Here is a 13,513-nt window from a genome sequence, read left to right as displayed (position 1 = left end):
TCTTGGGATGAAACTGTTTCTGAACCGCAAGGTCAGGAAAGGCTTTAAAACATTTTGCCGTGGCTGAGGCAGCGTGTCCTTGAAGCTGTATACCGATAATTCTCTTTCTGATCAGCTGCTGCTGTGATTCACACTCAGATACAGTGATATAAATACTCCGAGTGGTGCAGTGAGAGTAATACGGAAAAAGATGATCCGCTGTGGTAACTCCTAACGGGAGGAGCTGAAAGAAGAAGAAGAAGGTGCAGTGCGAGTAACAACGCGAAAGCAGTTATGGTATTTGGAATACTATGGCTATTCCCTGGACCATTATATTATTACAAGTTAATTACAATCAGATGTGTTACACTAATAAACAATATGCGGTTAGTTTCAGTGTATTTATAAAGCCGCGTCAGGAAAATAAGGTGTAACCACACAGGAACAGTAGCATTGCTTTGACGCTGGATGCCACCAGTCTGCAAAACCGAGCGGAAAACTTGCGTATTACTAACTTGCGATTACAACTGACAAGGTATGAGGTTCCGTGCAAAAGTGCGTGGCTTTACGCCAAGTGTAGGTTTTATACATCGCAATCTGAACAGGGAAAAGTTCTTACGCAACATTTCTGTGCGTACGCACTGTTTATACATGAGACCCCAGGAGATGCAGAGGACAGCACAGTACAGAGGGATCAGTTCTGCGCTATATATAATCATCAGATTCAAATGTTAACAGTTCACACACACACCCAAGGACCGTCTTCACGACATGTGTATAAGGTGTGAAGCCTGAAGTTCAAATATCAAATAAACACTTTCACAAAAAGTACAAGTATAACAAAACAAGTGTGCTTTTATTCAAGAATATAATCGAAGAAAAAAGAAAGCAGGTTACGGTAGGCGGTTGATGTGACTGCTGAACTGCTGACTCCCAATCAAGAGGTTCTGGGTTTGATGCTGGCAGCTTCTCAAGTTTACTGTTTTGAGTAGAGAGCTGCTATTATTGTTAATATTATACGATAAAAACATACATTTGATTTGCTTCTGTAACGGCTGCTGTAAATTTATAGTGCTTGTCAAAGCTAGCGTTTTTTTTATTGTTTTATTCTCTCAGTCGTGTTCACGCTCGCCCTGATCTGACACGGCGGTTTTCAAATAAAGATGCGCTATAACAGAGGTGAACTCAGATCAGGGAAAGAGAACAGAAGCCCTCCACGCAAGAAACGTCCACTCACATATAAGAACAACGCAGCTGCACCAGGCGTAAAGTCGAAAGATGGCACTGTTTGGATACAGAACAAAGTCCGGCGTCATCCTGCCAATCTCCTGTCCTTCAAAGAAACAGCAAGGCTTACAGAGGTCGCCAATGCTACACCGTCCAGATCTAAACACTAGCGTGGTGTATGTGCCCACAAAAAGTCTAACTGCATTCTCGTACCATTGCTCGCATACTAAAGTGTCAGCAGGTATTTTTCATGGCATTACACGTGCAATTTGTGAGCATGCCCTTGACGATCAAACAGAGTATACAGTATACTGTTGTGACTTTACACTGTAGAAGTAGAAGTAAATAAATCAAGATAAGTAACATTCAATTTGGCTTTTACATAAGTAACATATAAAAGCTTCTTATGTAAAGACCATCACAAAACATAATCACAAACATGAGTTTGCACGAAACATTGGCGAGCTCTGTAAGACGTGCTGTTTCTTTGAAGGACAGGCGATTGGCAGGATGACGCCGGACTTCGTCCTGTATCGAAACGGTACCATCTTTCACCTTTACGCCTGGTGCAGCTGTGTTGTTCTTATATGTGAGTGGACGTTTCTTGCAGGGAGGGCTTCTGTTCTCTTTCTACGATCTGAGTTCACCTCTGTTATAGTAAGTCTTCATTTGAAAACAGCCGTGTCAGAGCAGGGCGAGCGTGAATGCGACCAAGAGATTACAACTGAATAAAAAAAAAACGCTAACCTTTACAAGTACCATACATTTACACCGTCTGTTACGGACTCGAATCAAATGTATGCTTTTATTGTATAATAGTAACAATAAGAACAGTTCCCTACTCAAAACATTTATTTTGGGAGACGTTAAGACTCGAACCTAGGACATTCTGAATTGGAGTCAGCAGCTCTAACCACAATACTACTCGAGAAGTCAGGGCAACAAGCAATACTAACCTGATTTCTTTTTCTTCGGTTATAGACTTGGGGGAAAAAAAAGTGCATTTGTTCTGTTATACTTGTATCTTTTGTGAAAGTACTTTTTTGATATTTGGACTACAGTCTTCATACATTATACACTTCATGTCTACATTTTGTCGTTACTACTAAAACATGGAAAACGTTTTGTCTTTTAGGTATGTGTTCAGCATTTCTGTCATCCTACACTTAACACAGATCTTTGTGGACAAGGAACACACGTGAAATGCATGTGTTCCGAATAACAATACAGTGGAATCTCTAGATATGATCACCTCTGTATATGAGAAATTCAAGATAAGAGGAAAGTATGAGTGAAAAATTCGGATCTAAATACGAGCATTACCTCACGTAAAGAGCCACGAGCCAGGCTGTGGGTATGCGTGACGCATTTCCCGATCCGCCTCAACTCGGGCATTCATCCAAGCTGACGCTGCCAGCCTGTCAGCTCACTCAGTGTTCCTTGTTCTCCCGTAGCGTGAGGATCTACGCGTTTGTTCGCTTGTGATTTCATTGTTTGGCTGTAGCAGTTCACTGTATAAGCGTATCCAAAAATATCGCGGACATGCAGACGGAGAATAGGAGATGACTGCCCTCAAGAGGAGAGAGAGAGAGAGGCGCGCGAGCGAGCGAGATAAGGAGAGAGAGAGAGAGGCACACGAGTGAGTAACTGAGATAAGGAGAGAGAGAGGCGTGCGAGCGAGCAACTGAGATAAGGAGAGAGAGGCGCGAGCGAGAGAGATAAGGAGAGAGAGAGATGCGCACGAGAGAAGAACCATCAGCTCAGTTATGATCACATGACACTCAGCAGACAAAGTGTATCCATACTACTTGTATTGCAAGACAACGCTCATTTTATCAAGTCAAAATTAAAAAATGCAGCTCATCTTGCAAAACCGTAAACCAAGTTACTTGCAAACCGAGGTTCCACTTGTATATATTATTTAACCAGTGTTATTTGTTAGGAAAATTGATTTTTATGTTGATATTTTTGGGGGTGCGGAACGGATTAACTGGATTTCCAATATTTTCAATGGGGAAGTTTGTTCTAGATATGAGAAATTCGCTATACGAGCTCAGTGCTGGAACGAATTAAACTCGTATCTCGAGGTTCCACTGTATATTTTTTTAGCCTAGGTACCTGACTCACTGATAAACAAGGCTTCATTTGGGAGAGGTTTTTGCAGTTTCTCCGGCGGTGGGGGGATGGTATTGCAGGTTGTTTGCTGCTTGGGATTATCGAAACATTTACAATACAAAAGACGCTGAATGGAGACGTGCGAATGGATTTAAGGTAGGCGGATTTACAAGTTTTCTCGCAAGCTTTGGTAATTCTAGTGTTAAGGTAATGGTGCTAAGACAAAGACAGTCTGGATCACTTCCACTTTAAATATTAATCCTAACACCACCAATAATTCATAACTTATACAAAATATACTCCTGGGACTGACTGCAGTTTCCCAATGATTTGTAATTTTAACATGTGGTTTAGGTTCCATTCATTCTCATTTTTGAATATTAAATTAAAATAAAGTAATTTTTATATTAAAATACACTGTTTGCAAAGTTGTTTTGTGTCATTTCAACATCATTTACGTAAAATAGCAAAGTTTCTTTTAAATTCTAAATTGAAAAAAGGAAAATTACATACCTGGCAAATAAAATTAACAGCATCAAAAGCACATTTTTCAAAGCAGTCCGACAGAAAAGAACTTAACTGTCTTATCTTGTCATTCTTACTGCAATAAATATCAATCTGATGCAGAGGGGTCTCCTAGAATAAAATGAAAACAAATGATTAAATGATTGAAATCTAACATTAAATATCTAGTTTTTACAAAAGATACTAATGTCTAATAAAACATATCTGAAAATAAATAATAAATGCTAAAAACTGAAGTCAATGAAATATTCATTTTATAAAGTGGAAATGCTTACTCTGACCCAACACTGCAAAGACAGATGATTCCTAAGAATTCTATTAACAAACAGCAGGTCTTCATATTAAGTTGCCATTCAATTAACAAAGGTTCCATGCAATTCACAAAGGTCCCTTGCAACAAAGTCTTATTGCATCACAACCAACCATTCACTGAACTGATGTGTAAGATGACACATTTACAGTGCAAGTCAGTCACCACACAAACTCAAATTTCTGACACTACATTTCCCATTACAGTGGAACCTCGGTTTGCGAGTAACTTGGTTTACGAGTTTTTTGCAAGACAAGCTAAAATTTTTAATAAATTTTGACTTGATAAACAAGCGACGTCTTGCAATACGAGTAGTATGTATACGCTTTGTCTGCTGAGCATCATGTAATCACAACTGAGCTGATGGTTCTTCTCTCTCTCTCTCGCTGTGGGATTGTGGGCAATCATCTCCGATTCTCCGTCTGAGTCGGTGTGCCTCACTCATATAGTCAACATCCGTACGAGCATATACTGTTTACTACAGCACTGTGACTGTGTGTGTGTGTGTGTGTGTGTGTGTGCTGTGACTTGCGAGTCCCCATCTTGCACCACCAGCTTTATTCAGCTTGAAACAGCAACAGAGCAGTTATTTATTGTAGCGGGATATGCCACTCTCCTATACACAGACACAGCAGTCAGGCAGGGTCATGGCCAAGCAGTACTGTACCCTGTAATGTTCCTTGTATCACCCATCGACGGCAGGCGCTTACAGCATGTCCGCGATCTTTTTGGATCCGCTTTTACGGTGAACTGCTACAGCTCTGGGAGACTGCAATTGCTTTGGGACGCTCTTCCACGTGTCATCCCATTGGAAGGAATCCCACAAGTGTTTAGAAACTCACTCAACACCAGCCATGATTATTTTCAAAAGGTAAAGTGCAGGTTAATTTGTTTTATGTATTTTTAATTTATATTTTGTATTCATTTTTATATGAATAGTTTCAGGTTGTGGAACGAATCATCTGAGTTTCCATTATTTCTTATGGGGAAATTCACTTTGATATACGAGTGCTTTGGACTTCGAGCACGTTTCCGGAACGAATTATGCTCGCAAACCGAGGTTCCACTGTACTGCTGTACAGTAGTTAGGTAATGGCTTAGCTTCCTGAGTGCAGATTCTCAGCTCAGTCACACTATGCTATGTTTGTTAAGGATTTTATTTACATACTAGCAAAATATCCGCACTTCGCAGCAGCGAAGTACAGCCTTAAAATTTTTATTAAGAAGAAAATTAAACCTTTTTAAACTGAGGGAAAATATACCAATAATTATTTGTTAAGGATCTCTTTGTATACCACATTGTGAGTTCGGCCCTCCGGTTGTAATATGACCAAGCTGTGCACTGAGCTTACTCTTGAGCATGCAACGTACAGTTGGCCATGTGAACAGTAATCTTGTTTCAAATCTCACAGCTTGGATTGCTGTTGTCATAATCGGTTTGAGTTTCATGGTTTGTTTTAATTACGACAGTATTTGTAGGACTTGTGTTGAAGAGACATTCGGCATCTGTCAAGCGTTGTAAGTATACAACCGGTTTCATTGATAACTTCACATCCAGCTTTTGAGAGTTTAAACATTCTTAAACATCAAAGTGTCCACTACTGAAATCGTCACCTGTCAATCTAAGATGTTTAAGAGGTATTGGCGGTTGTCGAAAGGTGTAAAATATTTGGCCATTTCGGTACACTTGAAAGCGACAACCGAACAATTCAGCGGCAGCCATCAACACATATGCAGATGCATAGGTGAAGGGCTTAAGCATTTCACTCTTATAGTGCTCCTGTGTAGTATAATTATCTCCTATACCGTCATCAGTCCACTCCTTGAACCTGTCCCAGTCATTCAATACATAAGACACAATGTTCCTCCGGATATCAACAGTGAGCCTGATATGGCCGTGCAATATGTAACAAAGAGAATGGAAAAGGCAGGTGCCATCTCTGGGCATGGAAAGCACTCAGTAAGTGACAGTTCTTTGATCGATGGTGATCACCTCGATAGACATGTTAATGGGGGTACGGTTGGAATGATAAAGGAAATGGGTACCTGAACAATGTAAAGTAAGTCTAAAATACCTAAACAATAACTATAATATTAGTAAAATAAATGAAAACAGCAGAGAAGCCGTGGATTAAATAAAAAGGCTGTAGTTATCAGCAGGGAGACGGGAATCCCGTGGCGAAGCAAGGAAGGGAATGTAGAGACTGGAGCGACGGACGGCCTTATATAGGCAGGCAGCCAACAACGTGAGAGGCGTTGGGATGGGGGACCCAACGCCGCCTCACACGGTGATTGAGCTGCCAGCTATGGACGTATATATGTACGTAAGTAGGATTCAGTTAGCGTTGGGAACCCACGTACCAAATTTCTTGAAGATGGGCCCATAAGTAACAAAGACCATTGAAAAGTTCAATATGTCGGCCGACAGTGGCATCACACCACCAAAATAAGTACAAAATTTCAGCCTTCTACCTACACGGGAAGTTGGAGAATTAGTGATGTTGAAAAGTTCAATATGGCGGCCGACACTGGCGTCATACCACCAAAATAAGTACGTGCATTGGTTTCGGTTAGCGCAGGGTAGCCGCCTACCAAATTTCGAGAAGATGGGGCCATGAATAAGAAAGTTCAACATGGCGGACGTTGTTGGCCGTTATGACCATTACGCACAGACTTTCAAAATGAAACCTGCTTAACCTTTGTAAATAAGCTGTACGGAATGAGCCTGCCAAATTTCAGCCTTCTACCTACACGGGAAGTTGGAGAATTAGTGACGTTGGAAAGTTCAATATGGCGGCCGACAGTGGCGTCTTACCACCGAAATAAGTATGTACATTGGTTTTGGTTAGCGCAGGGAGGCCACCTACCAAATTTCATGAAGATGGGGTCAGCCTTCTACCTACACAGGAAGTTGGAAAATTAGTGACGTTGGAAAGTTCAATATGGCGGCCGACAGTGGCGTCATACCATCGAAATAAGTACGTACATCGGTTTCAGTTAGCACAGGGAAGCCGCCTACCAAATTTTGTGAAGATGGGGCCATAAATAAGAAAGTTCAACATGGCGGACGTTGTTGACCGTTATCGACCGTTACATGTAGAATTTCGAAATGAAACCTGCTTAACTTTTGTAAGTAAGCTGTAAGGAATAAGCCTGCCAAATTTCAGCCTTCTACTTACACGGGAAGTTGGAGAATTAGTGATGAGTGAGTGAGTGAGTGAGTCAGTCAGTGAGTGAGTGAGGGCTTTGCCTTTTAGTAGTATAGATAAAACAACAACAAAAATGAAGACAACAGCTTAAATAATATTAATTCAAATAACTTATAATACAGTACATATAATACTGGTTTTCTACCCAACTTAGCTTGTGTTCAGTGTGCAAACCAACATCCACAAGAAATGTAGGGAAAAACCTTTTTTTTAACATTTTAGTCTATTAGGCATTTCATTTATATTGCCTTTTATCTAACTGCTCTAAGTAGGATGAGTTCATTGTAGTATGCAGTCTCTAAAGGTTGCTACTGACTTGGAATAAACCATCACATAACTCTTTCTATGTAACCTAACACATGATGAGCTAATGTCCATGTATGGACCTATTTATAATAGATTAATATGTTATTAGCTATTTGCTAAATATGCTTTTGTATATTCATACACTATAAAGCCTTTGTCTAAGAAAAGACTGACAGCACTCCTGTGATTACAATGAAGAGAAAATGGGTTCTTCAAAGATATCTTTGTTAAATACATTTCTTATACTTGTATATTACTGGAGAATGAAGAACCTTTTAACGTAATTTGAAATGGGACCAAGATTTTATTTTTCCTTACCAATTCTGCTGCTGTGTTTCTTATCCTTACCTTAGCTAGGTCCGCTGTTATTCTCAATCTACATGCTTCCGTTAGGTCAGATTATCTCGAGGCACAACATGAGCTACCACAGCTATGCTGATGACACACAGCTGTACTTATCAATAGCACCTGATGACCCCGATTCTATTGATTCACTAACACAATGTCTGACTTGTATCTCAGAATGGATGAATAGTAACTTTCTCAAATTAAATAAAGAGAAACATGAAATCTTAGTGATTAGCAATAATGGATACAATGAGGCTATTAGAAATAAACTGGATACATTAGGATTAAAAGTCAAGACGGAGGTAAAAAGCTTAGGGGTAATTGTTGACTGTAATCTGAATTTTAAATCACATATTAATCAGATCATTAGGACAGCATTTTTTCACTTAAGAAACATAAGTAAAGTTAGACCTCTTATATCACTGTAAGATGCTGCGAAATTAGTTCACGTGTTTGTTTTCAGTCGACTAGATTACTGTAACGCACTCCTCTCAGGACTACCATAAAAAAGACATAAATCGTTTGCAACTAGTGCAGAATGCAGCTGCTAGAATCCTAACTAGGAAAAGAAAATCCGAACACATTTCTCCAGTTTTAATGTCACTACACTGGTTACCTGTGTCATTCAGGATTGACTTTAAAATTCTGCTTATGGTTTATAAAGCCTTAAATAATCTTGCCCCATCGTATATATCGGAATGTCTGACACCTTATATTCCAAATCGTAACCTCAGATCCTCAAATGAGTGTCTCCTTAGAATTCCAAGAACAAAACTTAAAAGAAGTGGTGAGGCGACCTTCTGCTGCTATGCACCTAAAATCTGGAATAGCCTGCCAATAGGAATTCGCCAGGCTGATACAGTAGAGCAGTTTAAAACACTGCTGAAAACATATTATTTTAACATGGCCTTTCTACAACTTCAATATAACTTAATTTAACTTAATCCTGATACTCTATATGTTCAATTTCCTTATAATAACTATTCATGGTGGCTCTAAAATCCACACTGACCCCTACTCTCTTTTCTGTTTCTTTTTCCGGTTTCTTTGTGGTGGTGGCCTGCGCCACCTCCACCTACTCAAAGCTTCATGATGCTCCAACAATGATGGATGGATTAAAAGGCAGAATTCTACGTGACCATCAAGCCCTTCTGTGAGAACCCTAAATCCAAAGAGGACTGTTTCATTTATGTTAGGTAGAATGCCCAGAGGGGACTGGGCAGTCTCATGGTCTAGAATCCCTACAGATTTTATTTTTTCTCCAGCCGTCTGGAATTTTTTTGTTTTTTCTGTCCCCCCTGGCCAATGAACCTTACTTTTATTCGATGTTAATTAATGTTGATTTATTTTGTTTTCTTATTGTGTCTTATTTTTCTATTCTTTATTATGTAAAGCACTTTGAGCTACTGTTTGTATGAAAATGTGCTATATAAATAAATGTTGTTGTTGCTGGTTTGGACCTACAGTGCTGGGGGGATCACTTCATTGAAAGTCTGGATGAAGAAGAGGTGTTAAAAGTGTCTCCATTGGAGGTGTTAAAGACCCCTCTAAACAAAGGGTCTCCACTGAACTAATGATAGCGGTTAAAGTCCCCTCTGACGGAGTGAAAGTCTCTGATATTGTCAGGGGAGGCTTGATGGAGATCACACTGGACAGTGGTGCTGTTTTGGGGTCTGACAGAAACTTTTAATATATGGGGCTTTTATTAGACTGTTTATCAATGGATTTCATGGGTGCTGTGCGGACTGATGACAGGCAGCTATAGTTTGCTAGAAGTTTTGGGTGTAGCACCTATCCTTGGCTTATATGGAATCAGCTAGACTGAGAGGAAAATGGAGGATTGATTAGAAAATTGGTATACTTTGTTACATGTACAGTCAGGCACACTAATTATTTTACCCCTCTCAAAAGTGTGGTTTCTGATTGTGTCACACCCCTCCCCCACCTTTTTGTATTTGCATCTCTGACCTTCTGTTGTGAATGTTAATGAGGGATGAAGTCAAGTTAGCGAAGACCAGTAGTATGCTTGGGTGTTGAAGTCTGAGTAAGAAGAAGGGAGAAACCAAATCACTTGTACTTCATCATAATAATAATAATAATACATTTTGTTTATATACCGCCTTTTCCTGCTCAAGGCGCTACTAGGGTACTAGTTCTTCACAGTTAATTGACAAGTATGGCAAAAGTAAACTGGCATGATTTATTTGAAGATGGGATTAAACAATTGAAAAAATGTTCATTGGCCAGAGGATGGCTTACGTGAGTAGTTAAAGAGGAAGGTAGAGATCTCTTGGAAGTGTAGTTTGAATGTAATGAGAGTGACCATTCATTGGCTGAATTGCAGGTCTTAAGAGTTTTGTGAAAAAGGCATATTATCGACATTCTGAATGACTTGCAGACTTTGAAAAAGTGGTGTTAGAAAATGCTAATTACATTATTTGGTTGTTTTGTAAACCTGAATGATTGAAAAGGATTACTGAAAGGAATTACAGTGAGTAACTATATGGGTTTAAAAGAAAAATGAGTTTGCCTGTATGATAGCGATACTCTGGTCTTAAATACAATTTTTTTAATTCTTTTAACAATAAAACTGAATAACACTGTTGTTACTACCATTTAAATTTGATGAAGTTATTACTGAACACTAATAAATATATAATGTGCACACAGTAAGATACATCTATAGTCATAACAGGCCTCTGAATTAAGTTGGGTAAAATATTTCAGAATGTTTTTTGAAAGGTGTAATAATTGGCAAAATCTAAAATGTCTCCACATTGTTAAAATAAAAATATATGTTTACTATATCCAACCCCTTTTCTTGGCAGCTTAACAGATGAAATTGGACAGGAGTCCCCATGGACTATGCTGTTTGCAGATAACATTATGATCTGTGTAGGAAGCAGATTGAGGAGACCCTGGAGAGGTGGAGATACAGTATGCTCTAGAGAGAACAGGAATGAAGGTCAGTAGGAACAAGACAGAATACATGTGTGAATGAGGGTGAGGTCAGAGAAATGGTGAGGATGCAGGCAGTAGAATTGGCAAAGGTGGAGGAGTTTAAATGCTTAGAATCAACAGTACTGAATCACGGGGAGTGTGAAAGAGAGGTGAAGAAGAGAGTGCAGATGGGATGGAGTGGGTGGAGAAGAGTGTCAGGTGTTTCTTGTGAGAGACAGGTACCAGCATGAGTGAAAGGGAAGGTCTACAAGATGTCAGTGATACCAGCTATGTAATATGGATTTGGAGACAGTGGCCATGACCAACAAAATTGGAGACAGAGCTGGAGGTGGCAGAGTTAAAGATGTTAAGATTTGCAATTGGTGTGACAAGGATGGACAGGATTAGAAATGAGTACGTTAGAGGGTCAGCACAGGTTGGACGGACGGGAGACAAAAGTCAGAGACGCGAGATTGCTTTGGTTTGGAAATGTGCAGAAGAGAGATGCTGGGAATATTGGGAGAAGGATGTTAAGGATGAAGCTGCAAGGTAAGAGGAAAAGACAAAAGCCTAAGATATATGGATGCGGAGAGAGAGGACATAAAGGTGTAACGGAGCAAGATACAGAGGACAGGAAGATATGGAAAAAGATGATCTGCTGTGCCAATCCCTAACAGGAGAAGACAAAAGAAGAAGATATCAAACTCCTTTTCTTAGGACATTGCAATTTACATATGTAAATTGCAAAGGAGATAGATTTTTTAAAAAATTAATTGTGAAATGTGTGTGTGTTCATACATTTATTTATGCTTATTATATATTAAGTATGCATGCAGAGGAGAGATGGGGAGTATATTGGGAGAAGGATGCTAAGGATAGAGCTGCCAGGAAAGAGGACAATAGGAAGGCCTAAGAGAAGATTTATGCATGTGGTGACAGAGGACATGCAGGTGTTGGGTGTAACAGAACAAGATGCAGAGGACAGAAAAATATGGAAGAAGATGATCTGCTGTGGCAACCCCTAACGGGAGCAGCCGAAAGAAGAAGAAAATTGCTTAGTCGACTATTTTGGGATAAATGTATTTGGAAACATTACGCTCATATGGTTATATAATAAAAAGAAAAATAATTTAGAATTTATACTGACCAAATACATTTTCATTACAGCAATCCTTTTTATCCATTTCAGTCCATAAGCTATTGATGGAATGCTAAATAGCGATTGTACAGTGGTGCAGTGGTCAGCAACTTTGCAGCAAGAAGACTAAGGTTCAAGCCCCATGTGCCCCTCGGTATAAAGTTTACATGGTCTACCCATACATGTGAGTACGTTTCTCCAAATGCTCCACTTTTTTCCATGGTTCAAAGACATGCAGGCTAGTTGATTTGGTGTTGCTAAATTGACCTAAGTGACTCAGTGCTTACACAACAATGGATTGGAGTCCAGTCACGGTATTGTCCCTTCTTTGAAATCAATACTTCCTGGGATAGGCTCCAGCTTCAAATATGATATACACATAGGTTTATTTGAAACAATTTTTATAAAAGATGTGATTGACCTGGTAAATTTACATTTTACATTGAGATTATTCTTTGTGGACTTACCACAGTAAGCAGTGAATTAGGGATAAAACAGAATTGTAAAATTGCGCTTCTTCCACAGATTCAGCACTTTCAATACGCCAACCTTGAAGATATCAGTGAAAAAACTGGTGTGGTGGTCGGTTGGGGGTTGTGTCCAGCCGGGACACCTGGAAGGCGTATATATATATATATATATATATGTTTTGTTAAGTCCTTGAAATGATTTTGTTATCATGGCACTGATTTGTGGTTAAAATAGACCTTTTCGGCCGCCGTAAGGCACGAGGTGCTCGATTTCTTTCAACCCATGCTGCATTTGCGGCTGCTCAAGCTTCTTCAGTCGTTTGCGCATGGCTGCCACGATGTCTGTCAGCGTTGGTAGCATTCTATAGCGCATGTTCTTCATCTGTCTTTTGTGTCCGATTTGCACAACTTCTTTCAATGTTAGTAGCATTTGTAGCTGTACGCTGCTCATCCGTTTGTTGTGCTCGCATTAGCAAGTCTATGCTCCACGTCAGTCATGTGACTTCGTTTCCTATGCATCCTTCCCGCGGCCGCTTCTCTTGTGGCTGCTTGAGGTACTGCTGCGAACACCATTCATATGGATAGTATCAAATTATATATAAGGATATATCTATAAGGAGATATCTCTCTATATACTATATATATGTACACACACCCACATATATTATATATATATATATTACATATACATATATATATATTGTGAGAGGTTCAGCCCAGATACAACCAAACGGACAACAACTCTTCATAAACACACACGCTTTTATTTCTCCACAAATAGTGCTTCCCACACTAAACACCCTTACTCGGGCCTTCACTTGTCCGTGGGCCGCCTCTCCTCTCCACATCTGCCAGGGGGACAAGGTTGGAAAGCCCAGTATCTCCCCTTGGAAGCTAGATGGCAGCCTCTCTGGGTTGAAGCGGTGCCTCGGACTCCCCCAAGGCT

At 39.8% G+C, this 13,513-nt stretch overlaps 1 protein-coding gene across 3 annotated transcripts in view; it reads right to left on the bottom strand.

The window, feature by feature from the left end:
• The window catches only part of rnf213a (ring finger protein 213a), a 377,172-nt gene that overhangs the window by 244,767 nt on the left and 118,892 nt on the right, over positions 1-13,513 (bottom strand). For all 3 annotated transcript variants that reach the window (XM_039739973.1, XM_039739975.1, XM_039739974.1), the window contains one exon: positions 3,835-3,957. In XM_039739973.1, the coding sequence (XP_039595907.1) occupies positions 3,835-3,957 (123 nt within the window). The remainder of the gene's footprint in view (positions 1-3,834; positions 3,958-13,513) is intronic.

The sequence above is a fragment of the Polypterus senegalus genome, chromosome 17 (genome assembly GCF_016835505.1).
Source record: "Polypterus senegalus isolate Bchr_013 chromosome 17, ASM1683550v1, whole genome shotgun sequence".
Taxonomy (NCBI): domain Eukaryota; kingdom Metazoa; phylum Chordata; class Cladistia; order Polypteriformes; family Polypteridae; genus Polypterus; species Polypterus senegalus.
Note: the sequence above shows the minus strand (reverse complement) of the source record. Positions and strands in the feature narration are given on the sequence as shown.